Here is a 21996-nt window from a genome sequence, read left to right on the forward strand (position 1 = left end):
TCTAAGGTAACATGTATGAGTTGAGTATATATGGGATATGGCCATGAATATCCAGGTTGTGTATGTAGAAATAAACACATATCTATTATATATGGACATATACACATAGCAAGGGAGATGGAAGGAGGGGAGAAGATCTGTAAAAAAGAGATCTGACTGGGTTTTTTTTATATAGGTTCCAACCCAGGTTATGTTTGTTGGTTTTTTTTAAATGCTTTGCTGTGTCTGCTGATGGGAATAAGGAAGATGAATCCATAAAGGACCTGATGTTGGTCTGAATCTGAACAGCAACTGCTGATTGAACAACAAATGATTGTTTATTCCTTAAGAAAGTACATTCTTCCACAGAGAAAGAGTCAATGACATTTTCATGATATATCATCAGGGGTGGACATGACAGATGACGATAGGAAGCAGCTTTCATAAGGGAGATGATCTGCACCCTCTCCTTGGCACATCAGTTTGCATTCTGACGAATCCAGTCATACAGTGCTGTCACCTTCGTGTATACACCAGGACGATTACGCCGAGCACATCCTTCACCCCAGCTCACAATGCCAGCAAGGTACCATCTATTTCCCTTTCCTGTGCAGGCCAAAGGACCTCCAGAATCCCCCTAAAATAAAGGGAGTTTGGCCATTAGCATATACATGCACACAAACACACACACAGAGAGCACTGTAACAAAAGTTATGTTGTTTAAAAATATAAATAAATATCTTTATATTTAGGTAAATACCTGTCCCTCTCTTTCTCAGATTACAGTTTAATATTAGAATCATAGTTTGTATAGAAAGTACCCAGCTAGATGTTAGATTTATTCAATTTGTTTTAACTTACAGAATAGCACACTAATCAATATAAAACAGTAGCAAGAAGTTGTTTAAAAAATATTATTGCTAATGTTGCATTACAGAATTTCTAAAACAACTTATCTCAGGCTGAGTGAGAAGAGGAGAAGACAGGGATGGGAAGTAGGAATTCTGCTACCGTTTGACCATAAATTGTTCACAGGTTGAAGGCAGAACGTTTCTAGTGTCTATTATATAGGAATAGAAAGATAACCACACAACCCCAGAAAAAAAAAAAAAAAAAAAAAAAAAAGCAAAAAACCCTCCCACATCTAACCAAAAAACAAACCTGGTACAATTAAGCATTATCAGTGTTTTCATAATCAAGACTATGCTTACACTCACAGAGGGAAAGGAGGAACAAGGACTAAGGAATGTATAAATAACTGGCTTCTCAAAGGGAACACGCATCTCTGTGCAGCAATGTAGAGAAGTAAAAATTCCCATTTAGTTCAGTTCACAGGATTGAAATGCACTTGCAGTCAAAAATGCTTTGTGCCCTTCATTGTTTTAACTTTGCATGCCTCCTGTGACCAGCCCAGTTCACAGAACTCTGAGCAGTTATGAAAGCAGTTCATCTCTGCAGCTGTTCCTTATGCATAGAAGGCAGTCATCAGCCTCCAAGTTGAGCCTTCAATTTGTTTGCTGCCTCCAGTTGGAGATAAAACATGGTCAAGGTCAGAAGAAAACCATGTACTGAGAAAAGAGTAGCAATAGAAAGCCTTCATCATCCTATCAAAAATAATTATCTAGAGACAAGAAAAGAACCCAGAACAGTTCTTCCTCTCTCTCAGACTGCTGTCATACTGGCAATTTTGGTAATCCAAGACTCTGATCTCAAAGTGACTTGAGAAAGCAGACCAGTTACATAGGCAGTTGTGAGAGTCCAAAGGGGTTGTATTCTGGTGGAGAGAAAGCAACCTAAAAAGAGGAACCAAGAAGAAGGAACATCCTAGAGTGATAAGAAAACATGGTCTGAAAGAGAAATGTTTAACTTCTCACGGTAAGTGTCACATCCTCAAAATATGAAAGGTATTTGGAAGCTTCACATAACCTTTGCAGTACATGCACAGCTTATGTGTCCCTGAAGAAATTTAAAAAATCAGTCTGGAATAGCAGTAAAAGGGTTTTGGGGTGCTGTGGTAATTTCCTGAACTGCCAACATGATTCCTCTGCAGAGGAAATATACTACAGACTGAAAAGAAAGAAATAGCAAAGGCACTCCTCAGTCTAGGAACTTAAGGGCCCAGAGGGTCAGCATGCTAGGGGCTGAAACAGTGCTACAAACTGGGTTGACCAGATAGCTATATAACAAAATTGGTTAAAATGTCCATCTACAAATTCAAGGTAATTTCTTAAGCAAGTCTTTTAATTTTTTATTTATTTATTATTATTTTTTTAGGAATATCAGGCTTCTAAAACAACATATTTTGCAAAACAATTTCAAAATCTAAGTTTATAAGCAAATTGCACATAAAGTCAACAAAAATAATTCATTGAGTTAGAACTTTGAGACCACAGGAAATCCTGCAAATAATCTACTCTGTAATAAAGAGGTTGAACCCATTAAGAAATAAGATCTTGCAAAATTATCCTATTACATTAAAATACATTACAGAAAAGTTCTATCAAATTACCACAATCTAGAATCAGTAACACATTTCTCTCCCTTTACACACAGTAACTCATACAAGGATCTTGTTTGTAATTTTGAAAGTGGATATTCATAATAAATTAAATCCTAATAAAGTACTCATCTAGTCTAATAACTGAGAAGAAAGACACAACCAAGACAATTAAGTACTTCCAAAGAGCAGTTTCTAGTTGTGTGTGCAGCTAAACTAGGTCATATAGCTTACAACACCATGATGTAATCAAAACTTGTAATTATACACATGAATGAACATATGAAACTGAAAACCAGCATTGCAACTGCATTTACCAGACCCAGCTTTCCTCTGCCTTTTTGTATTTCATTGTAACTGTAACAATACATTACTCATCTCTCTGTTATAGTATTTTATTAATCCCACATTAATCTAGACATCAAAAAAGGAAAAAAATCACTATGTATAGTATACATCACTGACAGGCCTAACTGCAATCCCTTTAACTTTACATCTTGGTTCTTTTATGGGAAATGTAACAGTTGAAGAGGAAAAAGAATTCTTTGACACCTTTTATCCCTTATCTTTGCAAAGGAACATTTCTCAAGAGATTCAGAGATTATCTGTGCCAAATTTCCTTCCTTATTTTGCAGAGCCTTTAATTGCAATATTAAATAAGCCACACACTCAAGCCATCTTACTTTATTACTAAGAAAAAAAGAAAATCACAAATAACCCACTACTCTAAACAGGTTTCTAATGAAAGTAATTATTTCTTTGTAGTTTCCCTAAAAAAAAATTCCCTACAAGTTCCATATTACCTGGCATGCATCAACACCACCATTAAGATTCCCAGCACACAGCATACGCGATGTGATAAGATCATCATACAGCTTGTTGCAAACACTTTGGTTAATTATTCTCACTCGAGCTTCTTGCAGTGTTTTGGAAAGATGACCTAAAAAAACCCCAAATGGTATTGTAGGAGTTATGATGGTACAGAATTCTTACAGAGATATCACTTGTCAAAAGAGAAGCGAATTGATTCAAACTCAAAATCTACTCAGCTAATGGCAGGAGAGCAGTTCCCCTTCCTTCAGCTGCTGCCTGCCCTCAGCTTTGTCTATTCTACACTCTGGACATAGAGGTCCCTGTGTCCTGACTTTCCATTTCCTTAGTCTTTACCCTCATGAACAACTTCTGTTAGAAAGCAGTAAAAAAAAAGCCGTGCCAATTATAAGATTCCACAAAATGTGACTAATTTTGCATGTAATTTCAAATTATGCCAAAAGCTTGTAATTATTTGTGCTCAAATTATTGTCCAAGTCCAAGTAAATTATATTTTTACACTCTATCATCTCACTTCTAGGAAAGGACCTGAGGAATGAAGTTGATGGGGACAAAGTATTTTTAAAAATCAAAAGTGTAAGTCAAAAGTGATGCTAAAGGGCTTAATTCTGTACTCTTGGCATAAGGTGTCATTGCAAACTAAGTATCCTCAGTCATGTTTTGGCTCAACAATGAACATAACCTTTTCAATACCCAGATGATCAGAAGAAGTACTGAGTTTTGATTTGTTTGCTCATTTGACTCTGAGGGTGGACTGGGAATGAAACAGGTAAGGTGAAAAAATGTGGGTTTTTTCACATATCATGATACTGATTTTTAAATATTACCTTCATTTTTTGTTAAAAAGCAAGACATTATAAGAAGGCATCAATTGTATAGCCATTTGCACTTTGTTATGCTGTTATAATATTGTCTAGAATATTTTTTTTTTAAATGCATATTACGAAAGCCATAATTACCACAGACACATGACTTCTGATCAAACATGAGGATTTACATCTCAATGCGATTCTGGGGACCACTGCAGTCATGAGGAGCTGAGGCAGGACCAAGATCCCATGGACTCCTGCCCTTCCCCTCTCCAAGTCTGCTTTTGTTCTGCCTCCCCTCTGCAGCATGGTAGCCCAAGCTGTGCAGGCAGAACTCTTCATGGGGCACACATTAAATTGCCTTTGGTTAAGTAACATATTTTTTTCCACTATATTTTTGCAATTATTGCTGTTCATGGCCTCATTGTCAAACACAGTCTTAGAGACAGTCGTCTCTGGGGTAAGTGGTAAGATGCAAGTCACAGTTTTCTTTACCTGTAGATTGCTTATGACCAATTCAGCAGATAAAACAAGCCATGAGCATGAAAAAGGATACATTTTTGTAAATCTATGATAATTTGCTTTTCAATGGTTTGTGACATCCAAGTACATGTATTGACAACACTTGTCATCTGCCATCCAAGCAAATATTCAGAATCCCCAGACTGCAGCTAAGGGGATATTTGCTTCCTTTTTATAGGCCTGCTAAGTAAACCACAGTTCTTTTTTCTTACAACTACAAATAATTCATTTTTAGAATTTAAAATTAAGGCAAACTTGCAAGAAGTATATTCAGGAAATTAACATACTATTTTCTTTTATGGCTCCCCAGCCAGTTACATAGCAGACAGTTCCATAAACAAATACTCTAGAGGTGCTGGGTAAACAAATGGGCTGTACCAGCTCACTGAAGAACACAGGTGTCTCCATTTCCAACAGAGCAATGTCATAGTCTGAGATAGATTGGTCATACTGTGGGTGGACAATAATCTTTTTGATTGATCTCACAGCTACACGATTGTTTTTTTCATTAATAGTATGTAAGCCCATATATGCTCTCCATCCCAAAGGTTCGGAGTATCTGTAAAGAGAATGCTTTGAGAACATCCCGTTGGAAAGTAATGCAGTGTCACTTTATCCCATTTAATCTACTTTTCAGAATTTGAAGACATACATGAAAACCAAAGTGAATGGAGTAGAATGCCACTTAGGAAGACAAATGCACTATACAGTCTCCCCCAAATATTAAGTAATGATTTTACTTACCATTTTGAAAATAATTACAATGTCTTGGAGCTGTAAGACCACTTCCTTGTAATGCACCATGCTTTGGAAGTCAGACAAGTGTATTATTAAACTCTGTTTACCACACGTAGGAGGCATGTCTTTTCAATTTTCACTACCTAAATTGAACATGAGTTTTACACTCCATTTATTGATAAATAGTCCTTTCCTTGGGAGAAAAGACCATTGCTTACGCTCAGAAAATCCCTGCCTTCTTAAAAAATGGTCTTTACCCTAAATATAACAAAACGGTGTGTTTTATTATGCAGGATTGGCTAGTAATGGAGGCAAAATAATTACTTCAGACACTTGGGACTTTTGAAGCCAGCAGAATATAATATTTGAGGATTCAGGTAGTGCTAGCATGTCACAGATTTATCCACTGAATCTACTTATCTACACAGGGAATAGTTACTGCAGACTTTTGAAAGCAACACTGTAGTGTTATTAAACCGCAAATATTCCGTGACACTGTAACTTCTTCATACCTCACAGAAGCAGAATCCAGGAAGCAGTGGGCAGCAGATATGAGCCACCTATCAGAAATAACAGATGCACCACATAGATGGCCATGTGCTCCCATCTGTAAACTTGCTTGCCAAGGCCACTTTCCAGATCTTGCATCTTCACCTCCAACAATTCTGTTTTTCTTAAGCTGATGTCTTCCACAGGCTAGTAGAAATAATTGAATAAAATAGTAACAAAAAAACATAAGCTGACTTTGCTTTGCTATGGTTAATACTTAAATTTGTATCCATGGACCTCAAAGTTGTTGGAAAAAACCCCAAACATTTTCTTACTGTACAACTCGTAAAAAGAGTACCTGCTCGTTTTCACTCAGTAGGCATGTCTGGGATAAAACAATCATTACAGCTTTCTAAAGAGGTTAGTAGCTCAAAAAGACATTTAGCACAATTCTAAGCTGAGTTGTTTCCTAAAGTTCACTGGAATAAAATATCTGTCTCCCCCTTACATACACAGCACCTTGACTGCATCTCATTCAGCTCAAACAAGCACAAAGTCCTACCAGCTTAATCTGGAAGTGTGCATTGCTTGAAATGAGTCACCATAGGATGGATCGGTGGATTTAAAATGAAACAGTGCAAATTCAAGACAGATATTTTCATACAGATGTTATCAGGAGATTTAAAAAAATAAATAAATTCACACCTGATTTAATAAATTCTTAATTCAATAGTGCTTGACTATAACACATATTCCTCACTCCATTTCCCAAGTAATTAAATTATTTTTATTTAAGTGTTACCACACCACAGTTAACTTCATCAGATCCATCTGCACAGTCTCTTTTCCCATCACACTCAGGATTTGGTTTCAGCAAGCATTTTCCATTAGGGCATTTGTATGCATAAGGGGAGCAACTTTTGTAGGCTGAAAAAGAGAGAAAATAGTGTCACATGTTTCGAGTCATGATTTCCAATTATTAAAAAAACTTGCACATCCAATGTATTCAGTGGTGAAAGTCATTCAAAGCTACATATTCCAGTTGTCTTACAGCTATAGTCTGTACTGGTGTACACTGGTCCCTCCAAGGAGAGGGGATAGGGGGAATGTTCTTCTCTGAGTAACAATCACACTAATTTCAGTCTCCACTGTCCAATAAGAAAGAAAAGCCTCCAACTGTTCTCACTTCAATTTTATTTAACTCTAAACTGAGCAAGATACGCTTGTCGGATCTGTTGGTTTTAAGTGAAGGTTGAGAAAAGTGTGGAAGAGCTTTGTATCTCCCTCCACAAAATTTCACAGTTTACCATGTGGGAATCTTGACAGATTCTTCTCAACAATATCATTCTTAGTATCAGCTGTATACCAGTGGCCTCTGAACAGTGGTAGGAATTAATTTTTTTTGCAAACAAGGACATCCTCCTGGATGCCTCAAGGACCTAAGATTGAAAGTGAGGCAAAAATTATAAAGTCAAAATACAGCAAGTCACTAGGGAGACATTAGTAGTACCAACAATGTCCATAATCATGGTGTATCTAAATTAAAGAGACCATGCATGTGGCAAAGGACAAAAGTCCCAAAGCTATTTTGTCTCCCTCCCTTACCTTGTTTGGTACTCATTTGGCAGCAGCTGAGAAAAACACGCTTTTCTGACAGGATCAACAGCAAGCTTTGGTAAGGTCATCTAACTAAAGTTAATTTATCTTGGATCTTAATTCATTTCTTGTTAGATTTTCCCAAGAAGTAGCTGTACTCTGCATGCTTTGCTTTTACTAGTATGAAAATTGTACTTTGTGCTATGAAAAAAATATATATAGAAATACTACATTTATCTATTGAAAGAAGCAGATTCCTGCTTCTGCCTTCCACCATCTTTTGGAAAATAGCTAAAAGTATATACTTACAGCAGCTGTTTTCATCACTGTCCTCCCCACAACTGTCATCTTTACAAGTCTTATACTGTTGCTTACACTTCCCATCGCCACAGTCTGACTGTTCTGGATTACAACCTGAAGAGGAAAAGTCTGTAAATGCTTCGTAATCCGAATAGTTGACTAGCAGCCATGTATGACACTGCCTACCAGAGGTCACTTTGATGCTACTCTGCCATCTCTGCCAGACATTAGTCTGCTGAGGTTTTGATAGCCTTCAGTGATGGAGACACTTGTTGCACTACATTCTGCTCTGCTCTGTGACCTCGCATTACGTTCTGGTCACTCTCTGGCATCTCTTAATTGTTCCCTATCTTCCTTGATGTGCAGCACCTAATTTCAGTACAGTACGCTAGATGAAGCCTCCCCACTGGTGACTGGGAAGATCTTTTCGAACTCCTGTTTTACATCCTAGTGTGACACTTCAGAACACAAAAACAAAACACCAAACAAGCAAGTACACACAGAAAATTTCATAACTTTGTGATTCTCAAGTCAGCTTTTGAGCCAGTATCACCCCCCAGCCATTTTTCAGCAGAAAAGCTATGTACGCAATGCACATGTGTACTTGATGGCTGAAGTTCAGGTCTTTATTGAATGGAATATAATTTTCTCTAAATACATTTTACAGTTTGTCAGGTTCATTTATAAATCCATCCCTCTTTCTATTGTGTGGCACTTTATTTAATAAGCACCCTCTCTAATCCATCACTTAGCTCAGTAACAAAAATTATAAGATGTCCCATAACAGATGTTGACAGAAAAACTATTAAAATATTCTGGTAACGAGTAATTGACAATCATTCTCTGGAAACAGTTTTCTATGTTTTTTTCCTCACTGTGTTTCCCTTACTTACTGATAAGTTTGTCACACAAGACAGTGTCAAAGTACAGTTTCTCCTCTATTTATCCTTCCACAGCAGAGAACTAAACAAAATAAAAAATTCCATGCTGGTTTGTAAAACTTTTTAACCATTTACAAATAGTTTAGTTTGACCACTTGTTGCTTAATTTTTTTTTGGAAGCTTGACTTGAAAAGATCGGTGTAAAATTCCCCCGATTTTTCCTGCTCTCTTTAGAGATGCTTTACACAACCTCTTCCCCAGACTTTTAGATCTTCACCCACATATTTCATGTGATCTTGGGGATAGCCACCAATATTTTAGAGATAATTTCAGCCAGTCTCTAAATTTCCATGAACAAACTGTTCACAGGAGAACACAAACAAGAGATAATTGCCTTATTATGATCTAATTCTCCACAATCATTTGAGCAGCCTTTCCAGCCTTCAGACTGATTGCTTGAAGGCTGGAATTGCTTGACTGATTGCCTGTACTATTTGCACATCTAAGGACAAGCTAGAAAAATACAAATGTAATGGCACCAGAAATGCTGTCAGTTTAAACAGATTAATGGAGGACTGGACCATGATAAAATATTAAAATGGCTATTAAAAACTGAGACTAGTGTAACTTATAAACTAAGTTGAATGTTAAAAAAGGAAATGTATCTTCCTTGAGATAATCTGCCAAAGATCTTTATCAAGCAGTCTGAATTAAATTAATTGATATTCACCTAAATGGACTTAGAAAATTAAATTCACGTTCAGTGTTTCACTCTACATGTTGAAAGCGATTGAACATAGATATATAAATACTACTGACAGTGTACACCTCTTCAATTTGTTAAGGTAATATTTCTTACACTGGAGCATCTTAAGGAGAGAGCAGGAAAAAAAGAAGAGAAACAAGTCAAAACTAGGCATTCTCCTTAGCTTTATAACTACAGATTTCCTGTCATTAAAATGTTGTAAAAATTAATTTCTGTACTACTACACACCAGCTTCATGTATGATGTAAGTGCTTTGTCAAACAATATTCAAAATTAGAATTTTCATTCTGAAACAGCCTTTCACCAAGAATATCTTTCACTTAAGTTAATAATATTGACGCTATGATATTTCTCTGTAGAAAAAGGTGTTTTTAGACTTTGACTCCTCTCTGAACCATTTTTGAGGCAATAACAAGAGTAACCACGGAATACAGTAAAGTTTGCAACTTTTTTTCCAGTGGAAAAAGACACACAGTAGCGGAAAAAGAAATCCCTGTAATATCCGAATCCTACAGAACGACTGACCACATCTGCCACTTCCTCCTAATGAAAGACATGAAGCAAGAAGCTGTACCAGAGATCTGAACATATAAATACTTCCAAGTCAGCAACAAGCAGAACTACACTCAGTCAACCAAGCTGAGGATCTGATGAGGTTTGACAAACTGATGTGATATTCTGAAATAATGGAAAATTTCGGCTACCTTGGTTAATTGGGACAAAGAAGTTGGTTGGCTTCAAAACAACAACAAAAAAAATGGTTTCTGGAAATTACTAAGAAGGATTTTACAAAGAACATACTGCAGTTGTTTCTTTTCTAAGAATATCACGAGTACATATACAGTATTTTTGGAAAATCCTTTTCCCACCATCTGAAAGCACTTCCCCACAAAAAATAAAACCTCACACTTCTCCAGAAGTCCAGAGACTGTGGAGTCAGAAAATGTCTGTAAGAAACCCAGTCATATTACTGCAACACCTGCTAGCAAGTGGTTCTCATTAACTCTCAGTGAAAACTTAATTTTTCCAAATCTGGAAGATGAGGTGCAATTTTAAGGAAAAGACTGACTTTCATGATTGGCAGAAGAATCATGCTTAAAGCGTCTCTGCCATACTGTTTCCGTGTTGCAGCCTGGCTATTTTAAAATGTTAGAAGTCAAGATGTCAAATAGTTACATCTACAGAAACTGGGAAATTTTATTTTACTTTCCATTTTACAGAAGTGTTGTTGAAAGTTAGAAAATAAGTACTAGCTTCTAAAAGCTTCTTTAAACAATTTTGCGCAACTGTTCAATTAAATACATAATATCATTTTAAGCAGTTCTCTCTTGCAATTACATTAAGAAAATAAGGCAAGTCAGTTTGTATGTGATTAGTCTGTCACACATCGTTTCTCAATGTTTTTTCCTTAAAAATTAAAGCTTATTCACTTACGGTCTGTGTAACTGAAGGCTTTGTATTCAATATAAAACCCTCTGTGGGTGACCAGCTCATCAGAATGGAAGTTGATAGCAACAGAATAGCCATATTCTTTGTTTCTGTTGTTTTCTGAGAGAGCTTTACAGTATCTAGCAAGGCAAAAGTGATAATATTTAATTTCTAACCAAGCTGACCATTACCATCCAGCTACCTCTCCTTTTACTGAAGGGTACCAATGACAAAAATCTTTAAAACAATGCAATAAAAATCAGAATTTTTTTTTAGTGTTAAAGCAGCTCAATAGAAGCATTAGAAAGCCCGTTTACAAATACATTCCGCTCCACAACTTTTCTGGGACGAGCAGGCTTTGAAACAAAGCTCAGCAAGATGATCAATGTCAGAATCTACCTAATAAATACAAACCATTTCTAAGGATGCTTGATTTCAGATTTCCCATTTGGGTTTGCAAAACCAAAATCTACAAATCCAGTAATGGAGTCATACAGACAAATCCAACAGCTGTTGCTGGTTTCAATACAAACCTTCCAAGTGACAAATAATTCTGAGTACTTTTTCATTGGGGCTTTGTTTGTTTTTTGTTTTGGGGTTTTTTTTATTTGGTTGTTGGTTTTTTTTTTTTAAAGCACACATATTGCAATTTGTCTTATTTACAGAAAATAATTACATTCACTGAAGAGCAAATGATAAAGGAAATGAAACTTCAAATGACGCAGGCTCTTCACCCATGTCAAGACCATTGCCAGGAATTTAGAGTTGAACTGCAGCTGCTCTTAAGGGAAACAACAAAGTAAGTAAAAGCATAAAACCGTGAAAAAGGCAGGAAGCTTAAATTAACATGATGACAAATGTTTGGTAGTAGGCCAGGATTAATACCATTATTCTGCCAAAATTCAGTGGAAGCATGCCAATTCTTTTTGAAATGTATCTTTCTGTGCTGGAAGTTGTGAGGTGTTTTTTCTTAAGTAGAGCTGTGCAGATAACCAAAGTGCAAATTAATGTCAGAAAACAGTGAATTTACTCACCTAATCCCATCAATTTCTAGCCAGTCTTTATCACATTTACTGGACCCTGGGGACTTCTCTTGAATTTGGATTATGAGAATTTTTAATGAGAGCTTGTAACCAGGCAATGGTGCCTAAAACAGTCAAAGGATAAATATCCTAACACACACATCCACAAAATGAAAAAGCCAATGATTCTAAGAGGGTAAATCTTGGTTTACTTTATTATCACATTGAAAATACTACAGTTTTATTATGCAAATGAGCACCTTCAAACAATCAAAAAAAGATGCTATTTTAAACATGTATAGAAATCTTTTTATACCCAACTTCAGACAGACTGTGCCAGATAAGGGAGTGTAAGCCTTTCTGCAGCTAGCACAAAGCACAAACTGAGGTACATGCTGTGAATGTACTGCCACTTGTTTCTGTAGGTCAAATAAGAGATTTAAGATACCTATGGCAGCTAGTCACTCAACTGTATTAGCTACAACCTCTCTGCTTTAGAAAGCCATTTTCTTCCTTTTCCTGCATACAGATGAGAGTTTTGTGCTACATGATATTAATAATTTTAATTGAGCAAGTAAAATGTTGAGACTGTTACCAACTCACAGACATGTAGAGCATCATTTTCCAGGGAAAGGAAAAAAAATTGTGAAATACTTAATGGAGCAATAGATAAAGACACCAGAAAGTTGGTGGAAATCACAAGCTGATTCTAAGTCCTTCAAAAGGCCTTGCTGGAAATCCAGAAGTGAAATTCTGCATGAGGGAAGGTCCTGTTTCTGCAGGGTTCAGGGCAAAACAGTGTGGTCTCCATCATATGAGGCATGATTTACATGACCATTTTTTCTTTCTGACATAGAAGAAACCCTGAATATTAGTGACTTTCTCTGGCTGCCAGGAGTTGTCATCTGACCCATTACTTTGCTTCTGTCATGAGTAATACTCAGCCTTCTGGAAGCTGACAATTTTTCCCTCCTATACTTGACACTTGTCCATAGGACAGAAAAGAAATAGGTGCCTGAGAAGAAGTAAGGTGCAGGGGTCTTAGTATGTTTTTCCTTCATTTCACCCACACTGAAAGTGATTTCTCCCAATTTTATTCCTAAATCACACAAAGCAAAGTCATCAATGTTTGAAGAGTTCCCAGCACTTACTCTGATGATCCAGCTGCAATCAATGTTTGGTGGGTAGTAACTTGGGTAATAAGGAGAACTCAGTGTCCCATTCCAGGAAATAAAATGACCACCACACACTAGGAGAGAAATCAGCAGGGAACACAATTATCTCAGCTGGGCTGAAGTGCAGAACCTGTTTCACTTGCCTGGACCCTTATCTATGTACAGAGCTAGAAGAATGTGTTGTGACGGTATGAAACTCAGGTTTTGCCTGTATTTACAGAAAATCATGCAACTGCCACCTCTCCATCACTCTGAATTTCTCTTCTTTTTGGAACAAATTACAATAAAGGATAAGCACAAAACACCTCTGACTCTAGGGTTTTTTTAAATGTTCTTTTGTAGTAAGTGGAAAATGCAAGTAAACATGGAAAAAAACAAACCTCTTCTGTCCAATTTACTTCTGGGCTTTCTGTGGACCTTTTCAAAAATTAAAAACCAATTAGCCCAATGAGTGAAACCTCTGATTAATTTCACCTAAACCAGAAAGCTTGTGTATCAGTTCTCTGTCTGAAAATTCATGCCACATTTGAACAACGTATTTGAGGTTTTATTTTCTACCAAGAACTCTCCCAGATAGCCAGTCCTTCATGTTTTTTGCTTCCTTTAGGTAGCAGAGTAAATGCAAACATGAATATAACAGAAATTAAGACAATCTGAAAATACCAACATTTTGTGGCAAAACCTGGGATATATGCTATTTGAGGTGCCCATCTTCAGAACCACTTGTCAAGGCTGCAATGAGTTAATTTCTCCAGGAGAAGGCTGTGGGGAGCTGTATCAGAAGCCTTGGAGAAGTCCAGGTAGATGATGTCCACCACTCACTCTGCATCAACCAAGTGGGTCACTATGTTGTAAAAGGCAATCAGGTTTGTCAAGCACAATTTGACCCTGGTAAATCCACATGGGTTTTTCCCAAGCATGGGCTTCAATTGGCTTGTAACTGTCCCCAGGAGGATTTGCTCCATGACTTTCCCAGGGACTGAAGTGAGGCTAATGGGTCTGTAATCATCTGGGTCCTCCTTTGAATTCTTCTTATAGATGGGCATGACATTATCCTTCTTCCTGTCCTCTGAGATGTCTCCCAATCTCCACAACTTCTCAAATATCATAGAGAGTGGCTTTGCAACGACATCAGCCAGCTCTCCCAACACCCTAGCGTGTATGGCATCTGGGCCCACAGATTTTTACAGGTCAAGCTCCTGTAATAGTTGAGACACCAGCTCTTCCTCCATTGATGGTGGGTTGGTGTCTGCATCAGCCTGGACTTCTGTTCCTAAGGCCTAGTACCCAACATCACTGATAAAGACAGAGGTGAAGACAGTGTTGAGGACCTCTGCCTTTTCAGCATTGCTGGTGACTAGTTCACCTCTCCTGTTTAATAGTGGGCTAATATTATTCCTTAGACCTTACCAACCAACTGTGGCCAAACTCTCACTTATGAGGGTCCCATGTCTCCTATAAAAACAGTTTATCATTATTCAAAATATTTCACCAATCACTGAAGACTCCTGCAAATTTCATAGTTCTCCATAGGTTTGGAATACACTTCCTGAATCATGAATACACTATTTTTTATGCAGTTAACTACACTGAAGAGTGCTTTCAGAAAAGATCAAAGACAAATTACAAGTATTTGTGTGTGGTTTTGGTTTTGATGAAACACACATTCCCTGAGCTGGGAATAGATTGCCAAAACTGATAGAAGTGCTGCTTTGCCACAGGGGCTGTCTAGCTTTGGATAGACACATAGAGCATGTGGTTGACTGTTCTATCGCTCAATGTTAACATTGTAGTAAGTGTAATGCCTGGGAAAGATGGCTTGGGTAGTAATCAGGAAGCTAAAAAGTCTCCTAGGCCAAAGAACATTCTCTATTCTTTGTTCAGTTCTCAGACTTTTTTTTTTCCTCTTTAAAAAGTGGATCAGAATGATAATTCTTTTAGTTATATTACAACATTCCCTCCTCTCATATGTGCTCAGGTAATTTCAGCTTTTCTAGATGCAACAAGAGGAATAAGCATGCTTACATCAAATAGCTTTTTCCGTTAATTACTCACTGATTTTAGGAATAGCTTGAAAGTGAGCTTTTAATATGTTGTTTTCTTCTCTTCGGTCCAATGAGAAGGTAAGCAACATTACATTACTTGATGAAGTTAAACGTACCACAGATGTCCAAGCCCCAGATCCACACCATCTGAAATATTACAAAAACTGCATTAAAAACACATACTAATCCCCACATTCCAGTAATCTTTGTTGAGAAGTCGTCAGAAGGAACACTCATCTGGTCATCTGTTTCAGAAGTATTCCCTTGGCTACCACTTCCCTTTTATTGTTCCACTTGGTTGGTACCACATGAAAGGCTAGAGTTTCCTAGCATTAAGGCTGAATCACACAGGGTCAACATCACAGATATTCTTGTCTAACAGATGCCCTGAAGTTTTCAGAGCTGTAGAAGCATCCAAAAGGCAATGCCAGATTATGTTACTTCAGTAGTGATAGTGGTACTGAGTAGTAGAGAGCACCACTGAAAAAGCAACAAGTGCCAGTGCAGCAGCATTGTGCAACATCTACACAATGGATAACAAGCCCAAAGCATTTCCAATCTGTTAGCAGTCAGCTTAGTTTCATTTCACAACAGCTGTCACACAAGATATGGAGCCCCATGCACAGCAACTATTTATTCTCCTTCTTCTTTTGTTTAAATAATTAGTTAATTTATATCCTTACTGTCACTTCAAAATCCACAGTGTATTTTGGATTTCTTTAATTTACAAGTCTGCGTTTGAAATAATTCTGTTTTCTCTTTTCCTATGCACAGTACATTAAAACATTTACATGCAATTTTAGAACTGGATGTCAGGGAGTAACAGCTACAATATAATTTAATGGATTCAGGGATATCATTATTAGTTTCACTGTATCTGTCATAAGTATGTGACCAGCTGCTTTTAGCTTCAGTAGAAACAGACACATGCAAACCCAAAAATTTGCTAGGCTAGCAAAAAAATCCAAAAACCAAGAATCGACATTTTTGGAGGTGCCATATGTCTTTTAACATGATTTCCACCACAAATTTCTGTTCCAGCTCTTTGCACATTGATGTCTGTCTATAATTCTTATAGAGCTTGCTGCACGGATACACTGTGCACACAGTACATCACACACCTGTGTCGGTTTCACTTCAAGGTGCTTTCATCAGCATGACTGACTACACTTCTGGTTCCTAAAAAGCTGAGCCATTGCTAACAACGCACAGTGGGGTAACAGCAGTGGCAATAACCTGCAGTCAGCAGCAAAGCACATGCAGCACAGCACCAGGAATGGGATTTTCCACATTGTGCCGTGATCTAAGACTAAGTCCTTACAAGAACCCTGTGCTTACTCCATGCCTGGCTTTCTGACAGTCTGCCAACAATGGCAACCTCTTGAACCTTGCTGCATAAGGAGAGAGACAAAAGTCTTACTAGAGCTGAAGAGGACTACTTACTCACTTGAATTCAGTTAAAGCATTACTAACTATGTGCTTTACTGCAGACGCTGCTAACTGAACCTGCATGCTCAACTAGCCTCTTCCTAAAAGTCTTAAAAAAACCCTAAAATTCCCCCCTTGAAGCCATCCATCCTCAGATTCTAAAACTCATTTCTCTATTTTCTTAATGAAGATAAGTTTTGTTAATGAAGACAAGTGGATAACATGTCCATACATGAAATTTTACTCTGAAAAATGGGAGCAGTATAGCCGCTGGAGGTTACAAGATCATCCAGTCTCACTTACGTGAATGGATTACACAGTGGACTCTGCAAATGGAGCCTTCCACACTACCTCTATTATGAACAGGGATTTGACTGTGCCTGGATTGCTATAAAACACGTGTTTTCTAAAGGTAATAGAATACAATACTCTAAAAAAATTGAAGCCTGTTTCTTTTTGAGTTGTGATGGTAACTGCATGAAATTGAAGGCATTAAAAATTAGTCATAAATTAGAATAAAACCCACAGGAATTTATAATTCATTGGGGAGGGTAGAAATAATAGAAAAGAAAGAGATTTTTCATTAAATTGTATTCAGAAACTTACATTTTGAAGCCTGTGAGATATCATTTTGATATCATGACAGTTTCAGAGAATTTCTACACAGCTCTATAAAACATCTTTACTTTGTACTATCATACCTTGTAATGATCTTGTTCTGCAGAGGAAGAAGGAAATCATATGCTGATAAGTTGTGTGATGCACAGCTCTCTGGAGTGACACCATGTGAAGTAATAACTACCAGTCTCACCACACAATTAGAAGGAACTCGCAGTCTCCATTGATAAAAAGACTTTTTGGGATTCATCAGAGTTAGAGTCCTGTTGTTACCTGGCTTGGTATACAGGTCAAAGGATACTGCTATACAAAAGAAGCTAAATCAGTGGCTAAAAAACTGTTGAGTTGAAAGATAAATTACGTTATTATGTAAAATTTCAGAAGAAGCTGCAACAATCACCTTCCTACTTGCTCTTCTTCACTACTCTAGTTTCCTCATCCCTTCCTTCTACAAATCTATTCCCTTTGCCCTACCAGGCTGCTTCACCCTCTCCCCCTGCTCTGGTAAAGGGAGCACAGTACCTCACCACAATAGGCTCATCACACACTCAACAAGCAGGAGGGGACTTGGCTTGCAACTGCTACCATCTCTGCTTAAATCCTCCTGCTGCCTTCGCCACTTCCTCTTCACCCTTCTCCATGCAATGAGAACGCTAAGAATATGAAGCCAATCTTGAGGTGTTCTTGATGTGAAGAAACAAGGCAAAGGGAATTCAAGCTTTACAGCATTTGACTGATCACTAACTATGGATAAGCAAAATTAGCTAATCACAAGGCAAATAAATTATATATAATTGTATATAGTAGCTTTATAAAGGATGGCAAGAAAAGGAGCCTCAGCTCACTGCAACTCAGTGGGAACTATTAATTTTCAACCATTCTAGTCAGAACATAAGAATAAGAGCTGTAATGCATTTTTATCTCAGCCCTAGGTCCCTACCCTGGTTATTTTGTAGGCACTACAGGTATCAGAGTAACTGACAAACTGCCATTTTTATGTTACAGGATTTGTTTTTCCCCAAAGTGATGTCAGCTGGGATTGAAGAAAAGTTACCTGATTTTAGCATCACATCATATTCTGTGGAATCTGAAACTGAAATTTAATAACTATTAGCTACACAAGCCAAAAACACAAACTGGAGAAAGAAAAATAGAGAGAATAGCTAAATGACAGGTACATTGTTACCAAAAAACTCCATTGTAATGAGATCAAAATCTTCATTCCCAGAAGAACTGAACATGTGAGCTACTTGTTTACTACTGGTTTCTTTTTTTCCCACTGGGATAAATTTTTTAAGAGAAGCAACCATATCTTTTGGGGCCCAGAATGTTTTCCAGTAGTAAGCTCGAAGTCCAGACTCTCCTTCACTGCAGGGAAATAAAATGTATAATATATACACTCTAATTAGTATTTTGGATCTGCTTTCCAGTAGTCTGCATTTTTGGTTCACACAGTTTCATAGGCAGTTGAACTGCTGTGGAAAAAGTTTAACACAGTAGTAAAAAGATCTCTTGTTTAACAATTGCTTTTTCTACATAGTATAAATAATTTAAAAGTATGATGCTTAAACAGTAACACACTGAGGCTGAAAACCACACCTCACAGAAAATCCTGACAATATTTTCTGTTAAATTGGATGTTTCCATCCCTGCCACATAATGATATACTTTTAAGACCATATTACATGACTAGACACTTTAAAAAGTATTTTAATTGACTTTCACATTATAAGACAATATCACTTTATGCCCAAATGCTGATACAACATTTCACACAATTCTTGATAAATTAAATAATCTGTATGTGTGCCAAGTATCACTTCAGTGATTCAAAGACGCAGGCCATCATGCTCTCCCTTTCAAAATGGCTAATAGGCTTCAGAAGTTTCCAAAGCCTGCCAGGACAGTAGTGGCCCCCTGCTCAATGTATTTACATTTCTCTCCTGCAGCTTAATAGAGTTCTCTGTCCAAAATTATACCTTTATGTTTTGCTTAGAGAAGTTAAAAAGGAACTTCTTTTAAACAGACAAAACCAAAATCAGATTCTGCAAGTGACAGAGAAAAAGAAAACCCTGCTTAGCTCCTGGCTCACATAGCTAGGTGCATTTTTTCATTTTTTATTCTCTGTTATAGAGATCTGCATTTCCTTCCAGATAACTAATTTACAAAAAAAGACAAACATGACCAAATATTGGAAATTTATACCACATGCTGGAACTGACCTGAAAGCAGCCACTGCAGACTTCAAGTAGTACTTTCCCAAAGATGAAGACTCATACAATTCTGCAAACTGACAGTTGAATAATAGCAAAACAGAATGTAAAACTGTTACATTTGACTTTATTCTTTATCTTATTCTATAAAATATTTGTCTTATTTCTTCCTTCCCCTTCCTCATCCCCCTCCCATATCACAAGTACTATCCATCATTTTCACAAAAGATGTAAAGTAAGGTTCATAAATCTGCATTCATTAATAAATAAATAAATAAATGAGTGTGCTTTTAAGTCACATTCCAGTATCATTGAGATAACTCTTGATTATTAGCCATAAAAAAAACCAACCAAACGACAACAAAAAAAAAAAAAACAAAACAAAAAAACACAAAAAAACCCAACGCCTTTATGAAGACATTTATGGTTCTCCTTTAGTGTTTAGATTTCTGGCATATTGTCTGGACACGAGCAACTTGCATTGACTGTGCACAAAGCACCTTTGAGACACTAGATTAGCTCTTTGGGGAAGTACAGTCTAACAGAGAACTGCTTTGTGTTTAAGGTTGCTCTTCACATGTTCTCAGGAAACAGTACTAATCTCACGAATAGGAACTCACATAAGAAGTGCAAGAAGGCAAGCATTGCTTTGAGGAAGAAGGGAAAACAAAAAAAAATAAAAGAGCTAAGGATTGAATTTGAGCTATAATAAAATAAAACAAAATCAAAGAGAAAAATGTAGCAAGGAAGAGTGTTTGAGTAAAGTAAAACAAAACAACCCCCCCCCCCCCCCCACTAATAAAAATAATTAGTCCATAACCTTGAAAATTCCTGGTTTTATTACCTAGTAAATTTTGGCCTTACTGTGAGACACAGAGCCTCAGCTGTCCAGCTACATTCCTGCCAAAGCACTTGCTAGCTTTAAACATACTACTATGAAGAAAATAAAAACAACTTGTGGCTAACTGGAATCTTCTTCTTAATCTGATTCTGTAATAAATATTTTTAAGTTATTGCTATACTTATGTGTGAACTTACACAATTTTGGATTGCTTCAGCTTGCAGGAGGAATTTTTGTGACTTTGGATCATTAAGGTCATTTGTATAAGTCAAATTAGGAATTTCTACACTTCCACCAATATAAATGAAGGAAAAAACTGGAGCTGGGAAAAAAAGGATAAAAACAATTAGCATACCTAAAGACATTATGGAAAAGCTTCCAGAACAAGAGGCATGCAGAAGCTTGTATTTGTTCTTGGCATCAGTAGGCAAAACTGGCTGTTACAATAATGATGGTATCCACAAGCAGAAGCAAAATATTTAGAGGTAAGATACAGTCCTTCATTATTCTTCTGCAACTATCAACCAGTCATTATTATTCATTTTGCTGCCGTAGAAAAGACATTAAGGAGAAAAGAAAGTGTCATTTATATGCACATTATGCACTTAGCTGATAAGAGGAGAGCTTTTATGCTTATTATTCACACAGTGCAAAATAATCAACATCCCATCCAGACAAAGCTGAGGCATAACACTTACAGAATGAGTAGTGCAGGACTAGTACAATTACTGTAACTATCAAAGAAACTGTAAGTAATATTCCTAGAAGCCATCTTCTCCAGAAACACAGCCTCATCCATTCGAAGATATGGCACTTTTGATACAAGCTTTCTTGGTAGGACAGGCAGTAGCAAACATGGGGACTTTCCTGGAGAAAGACGTGGGAAGGCATCAGTTAGTAGGACATCAAAAGAAGTATTTGAGTATATTTGCCTTTTTAGTTTTTAACAAGGTTTAAGTTAAAATAACATCTTTCACTTTTCAGCTATGTCACACATGAAACCCCTACATAGGGCTGGGGGAAACTTGTTATCACTTTGGTTAGGAGCAATCTGCATATGAAGAACAGAGGTCGATACACAGCAGCAGGCAAAGCAATCATTTAGTGCTGTAAAGTTTCTTTCTTACCTGCCCTGGCATCTTACCTGCCCTGCAGTCTGGCCAGAGTCATATGGAGCTGATACGCTGTACACAGAAATGCGGCTGGATGGGAAAGCCCGTATCATGATGCCTTGACAAATGCTTTCTGATAAACCTTACAAAGTCCTAAATGAACCTCATTTCTTCAACATAACCCAGAATAGCATACTGTTCTCCCTGCCCTGCACCTCGGACTGCTCTCATTTCGCCTTTGCCATGCTGCTTCAGGCTGGAACCAGCTGATCTGCAATCAAAGAAGGTGGGGAGGAAAAGTAGCCACCACTGTAACTCTTTGTTTCCCTAACTGGCTAAGTAGGATATGGATCCCATCATTTGCAAGCAGATTAGCTACTCTCTTACTTCAGAAATACAAGAATAGGAAATAATTCATGACACAAAGCAGAAGACTTGCATTCAATTTACACATAAAAACCCGGAGAGCAAGGTAAATAAGGCAACGTCTAATAAACACCTGCTGAAATCCACAGAAATACTAATGGAAGAAGAAACACGCAGTTCCACAGACCACCTGAATTTTCCAGCCTGAAGCCAGTACCACAGAATAAATATAATTACAAAGAAATTTGAGTTCACATTTCCTGTTTCGAATTAAAAAGAGTTTTAAACTAGGGTTCAGGGTATTCTGCATTTAAAAAAAAAAAAAAGAAAATCAAGAGTA

General features: G+C 37.2%; 1 protein-coding gene across 1 annotated transcript; it reads right to left on the reverse strand.

The window, feature by feature from the left end:
• Window positions 1-457: 457 nt before the first annotated feature.
• LOC104384991 (transmembrane protease serine 6-like) lies at window positions 458-21403 on the reverse strand. The gene is made up of 17 exons (XM_009993385.1): window positions 21323-21403; window positions 20877-21045; window positions 20376-20500; window positions 19347-19414; window positions 18311-18492; window positions 18179-18217; window positions 17208-17427; window positions 15089-15225; window positions 13010-13107; window positions 11871-11983; window positions 10843-10976; window positions 7771-7875; window positions 6673-6792; window positions 5889-6072; window positions 4926-5197; window positions 3280-3416; window positions 458-616 (listed from the first exon to the last, which is right to left on the reverse strand). The coding sequence occupies exons 1-17, from the start codon at window positions 21401-21403 to the stop codon at window positions 458-460; spliced, it is 2343 nt and encodes a 780-aa protein (XP_009991687.1).
• Between the last annotated feature and the right edge of the window lie 593 nt (window positions 21404-21996).

Source organism: Chaetura pelagica, unplaced genomic scaffold (assembly GCF_000747805.2).
Source record: "Chaetura pelagica isolate M959 unplaced genomic scaffold, ChaPel_1.0 scaffold101, whole genome shotgun sequence".
Classification (NCBI taxonomy): domain Eukaryota; kingdom Metazoa; phylum Chordata; class Aves; order Apodiformes; family Apodidae; genus Chaetura; species Chaetura pelagica.